This window comes from Nilaparvata lugens, chromosome 7, assembly GCF_014356525.2.
Source record: "Nilaparvata lugens isolate BPH chromosome 7, ASM1435652v1, whole genome shotgun sequence".
Taxonomy (NCBI): domain Eukaryota; kingdom Metazoa; phylum Arthropoda; class Insecta; order Hemiptera; family Delphacidae; genus Nilaparvata; species Nilaparvata lugens.
Window position 1 is genome coordinate 34,945,306 of NC_052510.1, and position 20,000 is coordinate 34,965,305.

At 32.9% G+C, this 20,000-nt stretch overlaps 1 protein-coding gene across 1 annotated transcript; it reads left to right on the forward strand.

The window, feature by feature from the left end:
• The first annotated feature begins 273 nt into the window (after nt 1–273).
• Nucleotides 274–17,770, forward strand: LOC111051500 (lipoprotein lipase). Its single transcript, XM_022338026.2, has 7 exons — nt 274–483; nt 6,902–7,019; nt 8,569–8,717; nt 9,565–9,816; nt 11,174–11,386; nt 15,482–15,647; nt 17,475–17,770. The coding sequence occupies exons 1-7, from the start codon at nt 411–413 to the stop codon at nt 17,656–17,658; spliced, it is 1,155 nt and encodes a 384-aa protein (XP_022193718.2). The 5' UTR covers nt 274–410; the 3' UTR covers nt 17,659–17,770.
• The last annotated feature ends 2,230 nt before the right edge of the window (nt 17,771–20,000 follow it).

Below are 20,000 nucleotides of genomic sequence, written 5' to 3' on the forward strand. Positions count from 1 at the left end.
TAATCATTATTATACATTTAAATCATTTCAATATGAATTTAAAAAACTTATTTCGAGCAGGAATAAGCTGAAATTTGAAAATACGTGATCATTACCATGAAATTGTGGATTGTACACTGTATAGTTCATTATCTCAAATTGAGTTGACATAGGCCTACTACGCGTAGTAAAAAAATAATACAGTACTGTGATTGAATAATACTTTTCTGTTGTTTAAGGAAGTTTCTTGATTTGTTAGAAGGAAGGAAATGAGTTCTTTATCACTGGAATATCAGAGTCGAAGTGAATATTTCACCTTTGAATCGATCATAGTGATGCTATGGGAGTTTATAAATATGGGTTGAACTCGCAAAGAATGATCAGTCGTTTGTTTGAAGTCTGTGCGTCCGGTTTTCTATAGAATAGCAGAAATGCTTAGAAGGAGTTTCCTTTTATTAGTAGTCTGCTTGATCGCCTCACTTGTTGATGCCAGGCCCAGTTCAAGTAAGCTGTTAAATAATATTATCATTTGATCTCTTGAAACTATTTTATCTTTGATCAAGACCCATTGTCATATGTATCATTTTTATATTGTATTATAACTAATATTACAGTTTCACAAATTTTGATTTTTATTTTGATCTGGTCTTGTAGTGTGTAGCGCTGTTTTCAGACGGCAGACGGTCTCCAGTAGCTCATCGGAAACTTAATTTGTCAAAAATTGTTTTAAAAATGAAGATAGCGAAATTGTGATTTCAGATTCGGATTCAGCGCCCTCGAATTAGGTAATAAAATGTTTAGCGAGTACTCAAAAATAATCAAAATTGAGGATTTTTTTCGATTGCATTATAATAATCATTAAATCACTATAAGTTATAGAAGTCATTAATATTAGCCTATGCCTTTACAATTTATCACTTTCTTCATTAATTTTTATCATTACCGGCAAGGCACCCGTGCTTCGCTACGGTAATTGAAAGGTAGATTATTTTTGAGAGATATTTATAATCCAAATTCAATCAAATCGTTTCAATTGTGTCTCAGATTCACCACGCAATCAAAAGTTGCTTGCTGAATAGAACTGGATTAATGAATCAATTATACAGTTTCGTCACTGTTATAGAACTTTGTATCCGGAAAGGTGCTTTCCCTACATGAAAATTTTAACATACAGTATATACATGGGAGATGGAAAGAAGAATGTACATAATACTATAGGAGCCGAACTACACCTAGCTATAGGCCTATTTCAAGTTGCATTCAAATACATTTGTATAATACTAATAACCCAGGAATTTTATTTTAGATGAAAGAAGGATTCTCTTATTGATTCTCGTGATAATTAGTCTGGATTAGGAGTTAACAGACTCATGTGCAACTGGGTGTAAGTCTCTAAAGGCCATGGCTGTGTACAAACAAAGAGCAACAGGGGAACCAATTCAGCAGAAGCTGGCGAAATAGTCGCATTTCTATAATGAGAGTATTCACATAATATAACAGCTGGGATAGAAAGCAAAAATGTCATCTATATAATAAGAGAGAGTAGGGTTGTGTTTGTTCGCATCAAAACATGTCAACTTGTGGATTGCATACCGAAAAAACGGGAATGATTTAGATCTCCAAATTTTGCACATAGATTCTAAAAATATTAATCTCGTGCTCCTGGAAGCCAAAATTTTAATTTTCCTTCTAGATTTTTCAGAATTAATGTTCAAATTTCATTAATGGTACATTCGATTTCATTAAAAAATCACCAAATCATATGGTCGAAATTAATAAAGGAACATCTGTTTCTATATTGCTTTCTACCTGAAAAACATAGTTTTGAAACTTCGTTTTCCTGATGCAATGTTTAGGCCTACATGTGTCATGGATTATTAATTTTTCAGCTAGAACAATTTTTGAGAAAAAGTGCTAAATAAACGTCTACAGTTTCATCAATGCTGTATCGGCAATACAATACATAGAAAAAGCATGCAGTTAATATGTCTTTGAATGGAGGTGTTGTTATTTACATAAAGAAATTATATTCTTCCATTTTTACTTTCCTTGCCCTTTTACTATAGGTAAGGAAAGTGTTGCTTTCCGAAAAAAATTAAAGTACCCCAATTTCTAAATTAATATACGTTTCAAGGTCCCCTGAGTCCAAAATCGTGGTTTTTGGGTAATGGTCTGTATGTGTGTGTGTGTATGACTGTATGTGCGTCTGTGTACACGATATCTCATCTCCCAATTGACGGAATGACTTGAAATTTGGAACTTAAGGTCCTTACACTATAAGGATCCGACACGAACAATTTCGATCAAATTAAATCCAAGATGGCGAAAATGTTGTCAAAAACAGGGTTTTTCGCGATTTTCTCGAAAACGGCTCCAACGATTTTGATCAAATTCATACCTAAAATAGTCATTGATAAGCTATATCAACTGCCACAAGTCTCATATCTGTGAAAATTTCAGGTGCTCCGCCCCATCTATGCAAAGTTTGATTTTAGATTTCCAATTATTAGGTCTCAGATATAATTTAAACGAAAAATTTCTAGTGGTAAAGATTGAACATGAAAATCTCTTCAATTAATGTCCAGTAACATTTTCACCTGAAATTGAAAATAAGCTTGAAATTTGAGAAAATGTGATTATTCAATTGCAAACTGTTGGCAACTATTGATTCTATTAAATCATTCACTATGGAGAGAAAGCAGATCTCGTGTGTATCCAGCGTTATTGTCCTGGCACCAGCTGGCTAATATCTTTGATTAGTAGACTTGAGATGCGCGGTAACACTAGCGTCAGGTGATCAATTTTCATAACGGCAAGGTGAGTGCGCCACACACGATTTTTATTTAATTCAAATTTCAAAACTATTCGAGCCCTGATAGAATGACTGACTCACTGTACAGTCAGTCGAAAATTTTAATATTGGAATGAGGGGTATTTTGGCAAGCTGAGCAAAAAAATAAGGTCATATGCACCTTTTCGTTATATCTTCAAATTAAAAATGAGTTTTGTGGGTTGTCAAAGCTCCCTCTGAAAGGGAAACTATTCAACTTATTCTATCTTTTAGTAAAATAACAATGATCATCCATCCATTTATCATCTTCTATAATATAATAAAGGAAAGAACTGGATTATAAACGTAGCCTATACAGATGTAAAGTATATGGAAATTATGTTTGACACATTATCACGTCAGAACTAGTACTGGACTGATTAACTTGAAATTTTGCATATAGATTCTTGCTTAACCGAGGGTGGTTATAGACCAATTTTAAATTCTTCAAGATTTTATTACATCAAGTTTTCAGTTTGTCAAGTTTTCAATTATTTGTCATGCTTCCAGTTTGTATGGAAGCAGCAGAAGATTTCTCTTAAAAGGGAAATTAGAAGATAAGTATGATTGGGGATCCTTTTCGAATGATAAAATCAGGGTTTCCGTCACACCCAAATTCTTTCCGCCATTTTAAATCCAACTTCTTTTTTTAATTGAAAGGTGGTCATACTGATTTACTTGAAATGCAGCATATAAATTCTTAATCAACCGAGGATTCTTATAGGCCTATTTTGAATTCTTCTAGATTTCATTACGTCAAGTTTTAAGAAAGACCCTTGCGAAGCACGGGTTATCTGCTAGTAAATAATATTGGAATTGAAACAGGTGTGATCATTAATATAATGACCTCAAACTGAAATTTGTGAGGAAATTATTGTAGTAATTATTGTTCTTCATCTGATCTAATGTGAATAAATAATAGTAGCCTACATCTCACATCAATGTGTCAGCATTGTTTGAATGTGGATCATTGATGCTATTGATAGGTGATACTGATAGTTTGAAGTGAAAATCAACAAGTCATGTATATTCTCCATTATTTTTATCGAAAGCTACCTTCTATTTTCTTTGGCGAAACAATCATTTTTTGGGGATAGTTGATTCATGGGAAAAGCGCCTTACTTCTATAAAAGATAGAAGAAAAGTTAAAGATGAAGATAGAAGATATATCTATGAATAATATCTTTTCTACTATAGTAGAAAAGATATTATTCATAGTATAGTTAGTATAAAGACATTATTTGGGAAAGCAACAAAAGCTATCTGGTCGTTTTAATAAACAACCCTTTTGTTTTCCCAAGTTTGACCGAATTTCCTAATTCTTTACACCCAGATCCTGCAACGGACACTTCTGAAGTTTTAAAAAGATCCTCCATATATCATACCGTACTGAATAATCCAAATTTCATCGAAATTGTTGAAGCATTTTCCGAGATCTGTCGAATATACAAACACAAGTAGTATTGATAGAATCGGATCAATGTTGATAAAAGCAACTCCCGTCATAAAATTTTGTTTCCTGAAACATTGAGAATTAACAAAAATTATCTATACTCTCAAGAATGGCTCCGATTGAAGCAGCAGTGCATAATCAAGTTTTTGCTCAATAAATGTATTTCAAGTTCTTTAGCTTCTACCTAATGAAGTGACAGAACTCATAATATCTTGATTAGAAACCATCCTTAACTTAGGCCAACCTGACAGAATCAGACTGTTAATCAATTTAGTTGCCAAATTCAACCGTAACAACTGTTACGAAAAGGTACTCTCTCTAAATTATAGTTCTACTAAGATATAGTATGGACATTTGAATTATTATATTTAAGAGATTGGAAAAATTAGAATATACATGCTAAAAGACAAACTTCAAACCCATAAAAACCATCCTTAGAGTTGAAATATTGCCAAAAGATTTCTTAGTGGGCACCTAGGACCTATAAGAAAGCTATACCGGTACCTAAAGCTTTCTTGAAATCCATCATGTAGTTTTTTCAGAAATCGTGATCAGTGAGTGAGTGAGTAAGTCAGTGAGTCAGATAAGAATGTTATAAGTATAGATTTCAAATAAATTTTCCAGCCAATTTAAATAGTGAACTCAAATAGTAATATTCATAAGGTATTCTACTTTATGCTTGTCTGGTCTGAGGTCAGGTCTTGGAGTAAGTAGAGTCGTCCCAAACGGTTTGCCGTTTGCCAAACGGTCTTGGTCTGGTCTGGAGGTGTGTAGGGGGCTTGAGGAAGAACTCATAACTAAGAAATAACATTACTGTCATTTTTTAGCGGCATTGATGTAAAATTCATCTACTGTGAAATCAGTCATTAGATGTCTCCAGACAGCTGTAAATTTCTGCAATAACAGTCAGAGGAATAGCAAGTAACAGAACATTTTTTAATTGGAATAGAAAATTAATAGTACGGTACTACAATAGCCTAATTAAAAATAAAATAAATAAGTCCCCTAAAACTTGAAACATAATATTCATACAATAAGCAATCAACAATATCGATTCATAATTTCCCGAAATCTGACAAGATCTAGCCAGAAAAAATATACAAACTTGAATATATCCTGTTCGTGTTTCCAATGACGTGAATGTGTATAGAGGAGTTAATGCCTAGGTGCTGGATGAAAAGGATACGGTAATGTGAGTAAGTAACATTCAATAATGTTACTGAAACGACTGGAAAACGTAAAAGCACAAGAGATCATTAGATAATAATGTGACCTCGTTCATATTAGATAATGATGAAAATAAATTTCATTTATTAATTTTGTATAATATCACACTTAACCTTCTAGTTATAATTTTGCTTCCGCTTGCTTTACTGTCTATTGTGACCCATGTAGTATATGTTCATGTGTCCATATATATTCATGTCAGTAGACACTTGAACTTGATGTAGAGTGTTAGTGCTCTGTGAATTGTTGTTTTCATGAAATGACGTTTCTGGGTCCCAGGGACCCAAGGGTCACGACTAACGTAACTTTTTTCGTTATTTTCAAATGCACATTTTTATGCAATAGTGATTGGATTCAAGCAGTCAATATGTTTATTTTGAACAGAGACTTCGAAGAATGTACAAATTGACTTCTAGATCTCTATTTCAATGACATTAGTGAGGCTAAAAATAAAGGTGATGGTTTCTTGATCCATTCCGAGCTGCTTTGTATTAACACACTTTTTTATGTATTTGAACACGAAATGCAGTCAATTTATTAAGTAAATAATTAAAAGCAAACAGACAGTCGTCTGTTGAAAATGATCGCTAGACGGTCGAAAGTGCTTCAGTCAGTAAGTAAAAGTTTTTAATTATTTACTTAATAAATTGACTACATGTCGTGTTCAAATACATAAAAAAGTGTGCTAAAATAAATTCATAGTTCAAGATAAGAATACTGACCCTGAGTGGGATGATAGCGAAACTAATGAACTTCAGGTGATCCCAGGAATACTAAACCTCCCCTAAAAGTGAACTTTATGAGACCTTATATATTCTTAATATTTCTAGTAGGTTTTAGGATTCATAATAGTATTCAGCACTATAATTTCATAAGTCTTGCAAAGATTGTGCAACATGAAATTGAGGGTAGGATAAAAACTACCCTAAGAGTGAACTATGACCTTCTTATTTTTTTCCTATCTTTCTAGTAGTGTTGCATGTAAGATCCATCATAGTATTCATCACTATAATTTTTTGTTCACTTTATATAAAAAAATAACTAAACATTACTTTTCACTACCCTAAAAATGCAAGGTTTCACAAATTAATTTTTATAATCATAATAAAGATCGATTTCTGCTTTACCTAAGTGCTCAATGCGTTTATCAATAACCCTTGGACATATTAGAATCATAGAATAACATAACATCTTTAAATATATTGAAATATTCAATATGAAAGAAGCGGGTCCCTGGGACCCAGGGTCACGACTAACGTCAGAAAAAAATAGGGTCACGACTAGAAGGTTAAAGGAGTTAACACAATAATTTCTAGAATCACGGTAGTATATAAATAGACTTTGTTTCTAATAGAATATTTTATGTTGTATGTGATGGGTTGATTTGTTTGTGTGATAAACTATTGTTTCAGTTGATTGGAAAGTGGATTTAGAGGGCTTTCTAACTCCCCCACTGGATGTGACCGAGAATAAAACCACTGCCAATCTTGAACAGAAATCTGAGCAAGTAGCTTTCTACCTCTATTCTAGGTGAGAATTATTAATGTAAACATCTTTATGTACTTACAGAATTTGTCTAATACTACCTATAGTTTTTCATGATATTGATTAAGGCGATTTCCTCCCAATAAGCTCAAGGCTCCCCATTCGGTAATGAAAAGTTTATTTTTATGTATAATGAATAATATTGATATTAATTTGAAATAGTGTATTGAAACATTACTTATATATAATAAAGATTATAATAATAATAATCTATTATCTATATATTATTATAATATATTATATATAATATATATATATATATCTATTATAGATTATTAAAATAATCTATTATAATTTATAATAGTCTATACAAATTGACAATTATACCTGAAAGTCTATAAATGTAATAAATTATAGAATGAAATTATTTTAAATAAGTGATTCAAAAAGTAGAGTAATTCACATGTACAATGTACCTTCTATTAAGGTTATGCAAACAAATATTCATTATGAATCACAAGGAACTTCCAACTATATACAAATAACTAATTTATAGGCCTAAACTACTCTATAAGCTTTTCTATTTAATGCAAAACAAGCTTATGCTCACAGCTATAAAATTTCCTTATTCTGTAATGACCTTGATACTAATTGAACAATAAAAATTATTCAAAGAATCTCAATTGAAAGAATTATTCAGCTTCAATGGAATTTCGTCATGGTGAAGGATGAAACTTCCTTGTGTCGTACGTTTCTGATAGTAAAAAGGAAAGAATTAATAAACAATGAGATTATTTCTTAAGGTTGATTCCCAGGAATTTACTAAGCTACAGTATATTTTTTCTTTAACCGTTGTTTTTTCCTCAGTCAACAGCCACCCGCTGCCAAATCCCAATCTTTCAAGTTTAATGTGATTATTCATATAAACTGGTTTTTACTACTGCATTAGGCGTATATCATTTCCTTGCTTTTAATGTAAATTCTTCTTACTTTTTGTAATGAATGTAGAGCCTTGTGACTTTTCAGAGTGCCTGTCGTGTAACAGACTATCTTCCTTCTTTGTTCTTCTTCTATGTTCTACCTTTTCTCAAAAATATTGTTGAGATATATTTAATTGCTAATTGTTTTCTATTTATTTTTTCCCTTTATCCTGGTAACTCCATAATGATAAATAGTCCATTGCATAGTATAAATAATATAATACATTTTGATTTAATTTTTATTCTCTAATACATGATTATTAATTTTGTAATGCTCATTCAACAAACTACTCTTCTTATTTTATTGAAAGTTGATGTATTTAACTTGTGATCCATCAGCACATTCAAATGAGAATAATATGAAAATTACCAATGTGAGCTTATATTCTTGAAATCAATAATCACAATAATCGCGTTTTTATTTTTCCTTTACATTGAATTATTCTGGCCAATTCTTCTTAATTATTGTTTGTTACGATAAGTAAGTTGATTGTTCGAATGAGAGGTGCTTCCTTTACTATTTTTCTCAACGTATAGGCTTAATATCATTACTGAATAAATTTTAGATGACAGTATCTTTATATAAAATATTAATGATTGAATTGGTTGAGCAGAGCCTACAAAGGAGTGCAATTGAAGGATGCGCCAAAGAAAGATAGCAATGCTCACTTGCTGGGCAGATACCCTTCGGTCCCTGTCAAAGTCATCATCCATGGCTGGATGTCCAACTATACCGCCAGCTGGGCGCAGAATATGAAAACAGGTAGGCCTAATTAAATGTGTACAACAGAATATATTAATACTGAGAAACCTCACTATAATATTAAAATAACTGGATGAGGATACTGCCAGTTCAATCATATCAAATAATTTATATTCTGTGTTCTACAACACTACCGTATAGTTTCGTGTTCGGCTGATGAATATGTTACAAACAATGTGTATGAAACGTTTATTATGAAATTATTGATGTTTAAATAATCCCAATAATAAATATAGCCTTCATTAAGTAATTCTATGAATTTATTTTTTACTGTACTGTAAAAAAAATCAAGTTACAAAGATATTATATATATAAACATTATATATTTTTTAAGTTTTCTGGTGCAGCAGAATTGGATTGTGAAATTAAAGGAATAAATAGATGAAATGGGACGCTTAAATGCGTGCAATAATACTACTGAAAAATATCGATAAACCTGCTGTGTAATTGTACACGTACCATATATAGTAAATGTAGAGTATGTACATGCAAATTATCATGTCACTTATATTTTTTGATTAGCACTTGCGTATTGGTACTAACTATATCTCGCTCAGGCCTCTGAAAATTGATCCACATTCTCGTGATGTGCCGATACGAACAGCTTCATAATACAGATAGGAATAAGATATAATAATAAATTTACTGGCAATCAGGAGGTACCGGGTTCGATTCCCGGGCTGGCAAATAATTTTTGGATAGTAGCTCTAAACTGCTATTATCTAGCAGTTAACCCTGTTGTCAATATTTGCAGTAGTCGAAGTCTTCGAGGTGATTTACAGCATCAATTAGGATTTACGTTTAATAATAATTAAGCTTCATAATAATCATCTACTATTTTTTGCAGAATACCTTAAGCTTGCTAAGCCGATAAATGTGATTGTGGTTAATTGGGGAGGCCTAGCCAACGATTCGCGCTATTTCCCAGCCGTTCTCAACACTGAATTGGTTGGCAAGCGCATCGCTCAGTTCCTCAGCAACCTGCTGGCACAGGGTCTGGCGAAGGGCGACTCCATACACTTGATTGGCCACAGTCTGGGAGCTCATGTTGCCGGTGTTGCCGGTCATTACTTCAAAGCAAAACTTTCGCGAATCACAGGTAGGCCACCAGCACTTGTACGTAATTGCATATGTTTTGAATACATTTTTAAATCAGATTTATTGATTCCTATTATTGCAGATTTTACGCCTAGTGGATCAGACACCCCACATTATTGTATGTATGTACATATAAATGTACATACCGGTTTCAAAACTAGAAAATCCTCCCTATAATCATGAGAGCTGTTTTATTTTGATGATTACTAGTGTGAAAGCCTCCACTTTGCCCTTGACGATCAATATTATTTTACAATATAGTACCTACCTACTTATTACATCAGACCGTAGTGCCAATGACGTTTTTTCTGCCGTTTGTATGGCCTGATGTTATAAGTACCGTAGGTAGGCCTACTATATTGTAAAATAATATTGAGCGTCTAGGAACCGCTTTAAGGCGGTTTTTCATATATTGAATATGAATAAGAAGTGATAACAAAAAGGCATCATTAATCGAAAATATCATATTGAGTGAGTAGGTTGTCAAGTTGAATAAAACAAATAAAAAGGTATTGAATATTTTATTACTCGATTTTGCAATCTTGAAAATAAAATTTGTATGACATTTTGTAAAAAAGTCCATCCTTTTGGTAAGGTCTCACCTAACCGGCCTGGATATATTTGGTTTTGATATAACTGTTATATTTCAGCCGGGACCGCTAAACTAGTCCATTCATAAACTGAGTTAGACTTACAATAAAGTATTTTAATAGGCTACTTGAATGTCTTATTATAGAAAAAAACTAGCTTACACTTGAAATATTTCAAAATTAAACACAACTTTTTTTCGACATTTATGTCATTCTTAATTTAAAAATATTACAGGGGTACTAGCTATACCATAATCAAGAATGCATTAATTTCCCATGTAAATAGTGTCTATAAATAGACATGTAAATAGTGTTCATATTTCTATATAAATAAGTGGGCCTATTGCAAAATGATTACAGTAAATGTTTCTCGTTTTGTACAGTATTTTTCTCAGTACCGTACCGGTACTTCTAATTCAGTCTATAAAATAATTTTATTTGTTGAATTTTCGTATTTTAGTTTAGTTCTTATTCAAATTCAATATATTACATAGGTATATTGAAAAAGAACTTGTTTCATGTGTTATCTGCGATTGTTCAACTTTTTTATTGATTTCTCATGTGCTTGCTTGTAGCTCAGTAGCTTACATATCTATAAATGAATGATTAATATTACAAATATTGTAAAAGTACTTGTTTTATGTGTTATCTGTGATTATTCAACTGTTTTATTGATTTTTATGTGCTTGATTGTAGCACTGAACATATTTATAAATGAATAATTAATATTAACGATAATCTTATAAATTGTGTTCGATTGTTGACCAGGTCTTGACCCAGCACTGCCAGGCTTCGAAATCGCGGACGGTCCTGAGATTCTTGATAAAGATGACGCTGAGTTTGTTGACGTGATACACACGACCGCTGGTACGTCGGGCATTTTCAAGCCCATAGGTCACGCCGACTTCTATCCGAATGGCGGCGTCAACCAACCGGGCTGCGATGGCTTCTCACCAGACATTACAAACTACATTGAATCAAGTAAGCTTGGCGTTGGCATTATCATTACAATAACCTACCTTGAATTTATTCGGAATTTATGTTTTTAGTTTCATATTATGCCCTATAAGTCTCTAGCATTCGCGTAGGACTAATATGGGCATAATCCTCAAGAAAATTAGCTTGAATCAATATATTATAATAATTATCAATGATGAGCATACTATACTGTATTGCTTATAGTAGAGAGGTTATTCATATGTCAATGATTGCTTTAATATTTAATGTACGTACCTGACCATATTATGTTCACTGTAACAATGAGAAACTTTATTTCAGTCTGGCTAAACTTCATATCTACATTTTTATAGAGACTCTTAAATTTTCATCTGTTATACTGTAAGTAGGACCTTACATTATTGATTAGTTGAAACTGTGTACCAAGTAGAAACTTTGTTGACTATGTCGCTTTAAAAGAAGCTGAGAAACTCCTTGATATAATATCGGGGATTCAATTTTACATACAATATTGATCTGTAGTTGAATTGGAGACCAAAACAATCAGTCTGAAGAAACTACCAAGCATATCATACTGGCTTGCGAGATACCTACTATAAGGGCAAGGGGAAGTGCTCTGTTTGGCTGCAAGCAACCAGGCGATGAATGGTATGTTTAGTATAGGGAAAAACTCCTGGATCTTGTAAAGGACACAGATATTGGTTTGCCCAACTAACGTAGGTACTTGGGACACACAATAAGCTCCGGTTGGCGTGTAAGGCTCTTTGACGAAACTTTGGATCCTTGAATCTCTTCAAACATAATAATAAAATAATAAAAATGTTTATTCTCAGTCAAAGAAAATACATAACATAAAACATCTTCATACAAATAAAAACAAGTTTTTAACTGAAAAATAATACACATATGCAAAGCTCAAGGAGCTTGTCCGCTTATGGGAGCACAGTACTAATGATATTACACCTATTATATTTAAATTAAAATAAGAAGTAATAGATTCAAAAAACCGAACAATCAACTAACTTATCAAGAAATAACCGAACTATCCCTGTAAATACATTATAATTAAATCTTTTAATGACAATATTCAATTGATAAGAAATAAAATAAATGAATGAAAAAAATGAATCTAATAACAAAACAAAATGAAATTTCACATCACTCAATGACACAAAAAGGAAAAAAATTAAAATACCGTAATGAAACATTTTCTCTCCTTTCTCAACCAAATGCAGCTCTATACACTGCACAGAAACTCTATGAATGAACAACCCAAGAATTAAGAGTTAAGAATTAATATAGTAGCCTACCATTTACCATCCTTATTTTTCAAACTGGATGAGAAAGATAAGAAAAAGATTCAAATTATTACAAAATACATTCTTTCAATTTCATCCTCAGTTAATGACATGATGTATCTTTTAACAGATCTCTTGAATAGAGAGAATGAGTCACAGTGCTTAATTTCATCTGATAAACTATTATGAAATTTACCCTCAAGAAGCAGGAACGACTTCTGGAAAAAAGTGCTTCTAGGTCTGGGCAACCTGACTCTCTCCATGAAGCGTGTGGCAGGCCTAAGCACCTGTGTATCTATTGTATTGCCCAGGTTACCACTTGCTTGATAAAATTGAGTGAGCACTTTGTAACAGAACATTGATCTTAATGGGAGAATATTCAATACTGCAAAAATATTTTCTCTACCTACATGTCTTTCAGCTCCAATAGTAAGAACTAATGATTTCTGTAATCTAATTAGAGGTTTCATATGGGTAATATATGTGCAACCCCAGCAAGCAACACCATAAGAGAGCCTAGAGTGTGCCAAAGAGAAGTAGATCTCTCTCAAAACTGACCTGGGACATACTTTTTTCAAATAATAAAATCTATGACGCAGTTGCCTCAGTCCATTCCTGAGTATGTTGATATGGGCCCTACATAAGAGATCCCTCTCCACTACAACTCCCAGATACTTCACAGTATCTGTCTGCTGGATTGTACTACAAAGGCAATTCTCGGAGCTTACACAGTCAATGGAATGGTACTTGAGTGGGCTATGAAAAGTATAAGATTGGGTGAGGCCAAAGTTGACAAATGTTGTCTTTTCAGAATTTAATCTTAGGTGAACCATAAATTAAACCATATTAAAGGTGAACCATAGAGATAGTAAATTGAGATCTGCTTGCATACTAGACTGAAGATTCTGCAAATTGGACTCACCATATGTGAAAGCGGTGTCATCGGCAAATGCTGTTATTTTCCCTTTAAAGAGTCCACCAAAAAGGTCATTAATGAATATAAGGAACAGCACCGGGCCCAAAACTGATCCCTGGGGTACACCTCCTTGAATCAATTGATTTGTACTCACAGCACCATCAATACATACAAATTGATTCCTTTCATGGAGGTATGATCGGAACCAATCCAAAGCCAACCCATGGACTCCAGCTAACTCCAACTTTTTTATCAGGATATCATGATCAACTGTATCAAATGCTTTTCTGATATCAAGGAAAAGACCTGAGACCCTGGACTCTTCCCCCTGATTCAGATTGGCGTGAATTTCAGAGATGAACTTTCTCAGTGCTAGCTCTGTGCTCAGACCCTCTCTAAATCCGAATTGATTTGATGCGAAAAAATCAGACACATTCAGAAACGAAATAAGACGTGATTTGACTATTTTTTCAAAAATTTTTGAAAATATAGATAACAAGGAAATAGGTCGAAACTCTTCAACAGTTGTGCTATTGCGCTTTTTTGGGATTGGTATAATCTTTGCAATTTTCAATTTAGATGGAAACTTACCATCCAATAAGCTTTTGTTGAAAAGGTAAGCTAACATAATATGTATCCTAGAGGAGATAATCTTTATGAGCGCTGATGGAAACCCATCCATTACTGGAGCCTTGGAACCATGCAGTCCAGCAATAATAACACTGGTCACTTCCTCTGGACAAACAGGTCTCCAAAACAAGGATTGAGTGTTGCTGTCGACCTTGAAAGATCCTATATAGCTTTCAATCACTTCTTCTGAAGGAAGCTGACCCCGTTGTGACCTCACCCCTGATACATCAATAAAATAATTGTTGAAAATTTCAGCAATCTCAGTTTTATCTGTAACTTCTACATTATTTGATACAAGACGTAATGAAGAATTTTTGGCTTTCTGTCTTCCAACCAGACTATTTATAATTTGCCATTGTTTTTTACTATTACCCCTATTTTCATTAAAAAGTGTTTTATAATATAATTCTTTTGCACGTTTAATCCATACTCTAACCTTCTTCTTGAATGAAATGTAATTTTGTTTAGCCGACTCATCACCCCGATTTCTATTCATTATCTTAAATAATTTATCTCTTGTGTTGATGGAATTACAGAGACCCTGATTCATCCACGGTTTAAGCATTCTAGATCTATGATTTCCACTGTTTCTTATAGACTTAGTGGTTGCCAACTGAATGTGAGCGTGTATTACACTCTCAAAATTTGAATATGCTAAATCAAGATCATCACACCCATAAACAGATCCCCATTCTTCCTCAGCAAGTAAATCATTCAATATATCATAGTCAACTACAATGCGCTCAGTGCAAGCACGGTGATTATTGACCGCCATAGTGCAAGGCATAGAGACACATACAGCACGGTGGTCAGTTATACCAGCCTCCACGACGGCAGAGGAAACATCTGAAGAGGACCGTCCTCTGTATAGAATATGGTCTATACAAGTAGAAGAATTATCAGTAACTCTTGTATCGACATCTATCAGACTCTCTCAGCCATTTGTAGCACAAATCTCAAAATATTGATCCACAAGAGGGTTGGTAAGATTAATGTTAATATTGAAGTCTCCAACACAAACAACTTCTTCATGATCTATCCCAGAAAGAAGTTCAGAAAATGACTCAAGAAATGACGAAATATTGCTGTTTGTATGCCATCTGTAAACCCCAACAAGTACAAAGCTCATTTGCCCATATTTGAAATTTAAAACGATGGAATCAGCTCCAGCCAGTGAGCTCTCAATTAAATTACAATGAAAGAACTGCTAAATAACATAACTAACATTGAAAATTTCTGTTTTTTTATTTAAAAACCTCTTTTTTTACTTTTCAGTTCAATGTGGACACATGAGGGTCATTTATCTTTTTATTGAATCAATCAAAAACTCCAAGGCGTTCAATTCTAGACGGTGCAATAAGACTGCAAGCATTCCTCTAAAACCAAAAGACTGTGAAGAGGAAACTTCAGCTATCAAAATGGGCGAACATTGTACTAAAAGGTAAATGAATTAATCACAAAATGGATTAAAATTGATAACAAAAAACGGACTAAAACAATTAAAATATGAATAGCTCACAGTACCGGCTAGTATAATTATTTCGATAACTTAAGATGGTTTTTTGGTGAACATTGATACTTTGCAAAGAAACTATAGAATCTAAGAATGTAGGCTACTATTGACTTGAAATGTAAGTAAGAATATCATTCTTCAATTTTGTCACTCTCAACTCTGAGCTGAATCAATTTGAAAATTTTCTCAATAACATAGCAGTCTAAATGTTGAGTACCTAAATGTTCGTAGTGCTATATATCAACTTTACTACTCGCGGACTTTATAATAATTATGTCCGATACCTATGGATTGGAGTGATTAATAGTGGCTTCTACGTTTCACTTGGAATTTGGCCTGCTATGTTGTTGGAATGTTTTCATGTTTATTTGAGGATTTAAAAAGGAAAATCCATTTGTTTTATGGAATGAGATATTATATTTTCCATGAATTTCCTCATAACCAAGACAAATTTAAGAAGAGGAAATATAAATATATTTATATATATTATATATCACCAACAACTATTACTATTCTATGTTAATAATTTTACAATTGAATGTAGAATATAGGGCCAATGTAGTTACAACACTATTTAATACTAGAATATGTGAAGCATAGACAGAGGAAAAGATAGTCTCTCAGGTCTCAGGTGTTCGATTGTAGCAACGCATATATAGATGTCCATCTGTCTGCATATGTCTGTTGTAATAACTGTATTTTTATTACTATGTTATGACTGCCGTGCTACCAATTTCTCCTAAATCGGTTGGATAGCATTTTCCACCTATTAACCTAAGGAAAGTTATCGGCTCCAAAGTAATAGATTCTTGATAAACTATAAATGGATCTATTGCCTATGAATGAGAAATCCAGTTTTCAGAGCAAACCAACTTATAATCTTCAGAAGAATTTTGGCAATATACAACACAAATACACAAAGAACAATACCTTACACACTTAAGCATCTAAAATCATTACGAGCTAAATACTTATCCACTTATGTAGTTGAAAAAACAATGGCTATAGGCTTGTAAACACAAGAAATAATTATAGACAAAAATTAGAACACTATAAACTGTTCAAAACTCAATTTGAAACATTAAAATTTCAATTAAATAGAAAAATATTCAGAGAGCACAAAACACCTTCAATAGCCAGCCACCATTTTTTAGAGAAGAAGACAAGCTACAAGTCAGAACAAAAACCACATCTCAAAATCAGTGTCGACGTCATGGACACGTCACCAAAAAATTATAAATTACAAGTTTAGAATTCACATTTTACATTTTTGTTCTCAATAAAACTTTATTTCGAAACTGTTATTTTAATTTTATATATCCTTTATATGATCTGTTAATTCTGTTAACTCTGTTTACAGAGTTTGTTTTTTCGGTGATACCATGGAACAAGCAACACAATTATATATGATAAATTCTCAGTCAAAAAGTTGTCTGTATATCGATTACTCTGATATTTACTATAAAGTTTTATAGATCTCGAATTGAAGATTCGATTCCAATCGAGAAAAAATGTAATATTACATGACTCTCTAAATGTTAATCTGATTTTTCATATTCTGTGATATTGTTATTCGAATGTATTTATGCTATTAGCTCAACGTTAGTAGACTTTGCTATTAGCTTACCTTAATTCATGTTATTGTATTTTTATAGTAATGTTTTTGATAGACGATGCTTATTGCTTCTTGTAAAGTCTAAAAATAAAGGCACCGTAAATAAAAACCATTGATGCATCCAATTTTTTATTTTTCAGTGCTAAAGGAATATTCCTTCTTGAGACAAATGAAAAATCCCCTTATTCGAACATTTCTGGTTCACAAGAGAAAAAAACTATTACTCCATCTCCGACCTCTTCAACAAAAAAAGATGACATTTTCTCTGCGTTGGATGATATTTTTAATTTTGATGATCCCAGCTATGGAGATGCTGCGTATTGAAGACAACATGATTCAAAAATGCACATCAATAATTGCATTGATATTCACCATCCATTTATTTATTGTATTATTTATTTGATTAGAAATAAAAATAAATTCTTTCAATCTACGATTAACTTGTTTTATTGAAGTAGCATAAGAAAAGATACAGTTGTTTTATTTAAGAGTTCATAAGTTATACAATATCTTTTATACTACCAACTTCAACTCAATTATCATATTATTAACTAGTAGTTCTGTGAACAGTAGACCTCGCGCAGTTATAAACCGCAGCCTCTTCTTATACTGTCCAACAGAGTAAATCATGACTGTATGTCGTGTCAGCGAGATATCGGTGTGAAAACGGCTAACGGCTGTTGGGGTTGGTGTATCAAAAATGCTCACATCAAAAGCTAATCTCCTTCAAGACATACTGCTGGCAACAGGACAGCCCAAGTTCAAAGTAGTCCAGGCGCTGGCTTACATTGAGCATACATGAGAGAGGCAGAGAATTTGACTTCGGATTATTGTTAGGGGCTCTTTAGTGTATATGAAACTCGATGTCGTCACGTCCCAGGGTGGTCGACAGCTTGGGGGGGAGGAGGGTAAGTTGTAAAAAACGCGCGTTTATAAAATCGCCTGTCCTGCAGTTACTATTCATAGTACAGCTTTGAATTTTTATTATGTACACAGAGCTGGCTTTCAATATGGTCCTCTACATTTTTGCGATAAACCACATAGTTTGTCCGTAAAAAAATAAAATATCTCGAAAAATGTATTTTTTTATTATGGATTTTTTGTTATTTCTCGAATATTCAAGTAATTAGCCGACTTAGAAGAAAAGGCTACCAATAAACATTGTAGGCCGTTTCTTCCTGAATCCAATGATATATATAGTTTGGGGTTACGATCATAGATGCGGCGGTGGGAGGGGGATAAGCAGCATGTTACGATGCGGCGCGGTCATCCCCCATGATTATAATGTGTGTAATGGCCTGTCTATCGCATCGCTCCTACTAGTCTATGCATTCAAATTATGTACTTCAGGAACGCTATCTTATGTATTTTCGGTCGCTGAACACGATTTTTCAACTCTCAAGTCTCAATAATTGATAATTCTCATCATAATATACTAATTATGGTCAAAATTACAAACTTCCTCTCATTCTACAAGGAAACTAAGAAATGACTGTTTGAAATAAACGAAACTTGGGTTAGAATATTAGGATAGAATAATGATAATGTTTATATGTGTTTATGTTCTATTGTTTTTATCTCAAATTGATTTATTGTGATGCGCTGCAGGCTAAATTATATTATTAATTGCACACCGGCCACGCTTACTTGATATAGTGGTCAGTTAATTTCCAAGAAATATTTGTGAAATTTCTTAGTTCTTCATGGTGGAAATGGAATTCATCATTCATTCATTATCATAATGATTATGTTTAGTATGAAAATGTTAATCTTTCGTGAATCTTCACTTTGTCGTGAACTTTTGAGAAATTATATCCAATATAATAATAGATATTTGTCAAATCAAAATGAAATGAAAATTTTAATATTCATTCATATTATTCTAACAGTATTATTATAATGATATTTCACTAACTTTTGATTGATTCATCCATTATGGTATTGCCGTTCAGACTGTTTTGAAATGATAACAAGTTATTCAGTATCAAAATTTGGGATTCGAATAGTTTTGGGCCATGCCTGTTATTCTTTCCCAAACATATTTATATGATTTGTAATTTTATCCACAAATGAATGAATGAATGTATGTACTCCTGCACGTAGCTAACGTATGGATTATTCCTTTATAGATTCTTGCATGTCACATCAATAAATCTCTGCCACAGATTTAGAAATCAAGTCTCGATGGTTCGAAGAGCATATTATTGGAGTGATTCTTTCACTCTGCTGCTTCTAATATGTTCACTACCTTTGTTCGATTTTAGACCATAGCCATGAAAAGCTATGTCCACCTGTATCACTCCATCTTTGTTGAGAATTTTCATAACTCTTCTCATCACAAAGTTTCCATAATCTTGCAGCGTATTGAAGTTTTGAAAAGTGAAGTAGGAGTTGAATTCAGGAGAGCCATGTCACCATTATGCGAATTTGTCAACGATATTTAGGGATTTAGTCAAATCCACAACTAGTTTCACTTACAATTCCATGGGCCAAGTGAGATTAAGAGTTTTTTCTTCAAATATCCATCAGATGTTGAAAGTGATTGCGGTTATTGTAGAAATGCTTGCTGCACTAAAACTTCAATGCTGAATTATCTTTAAACAGCTACCTATTAAAAATACAGAGATCAGATCTTTTTGTTCTAGAATTAACTAAGACTAGGATTT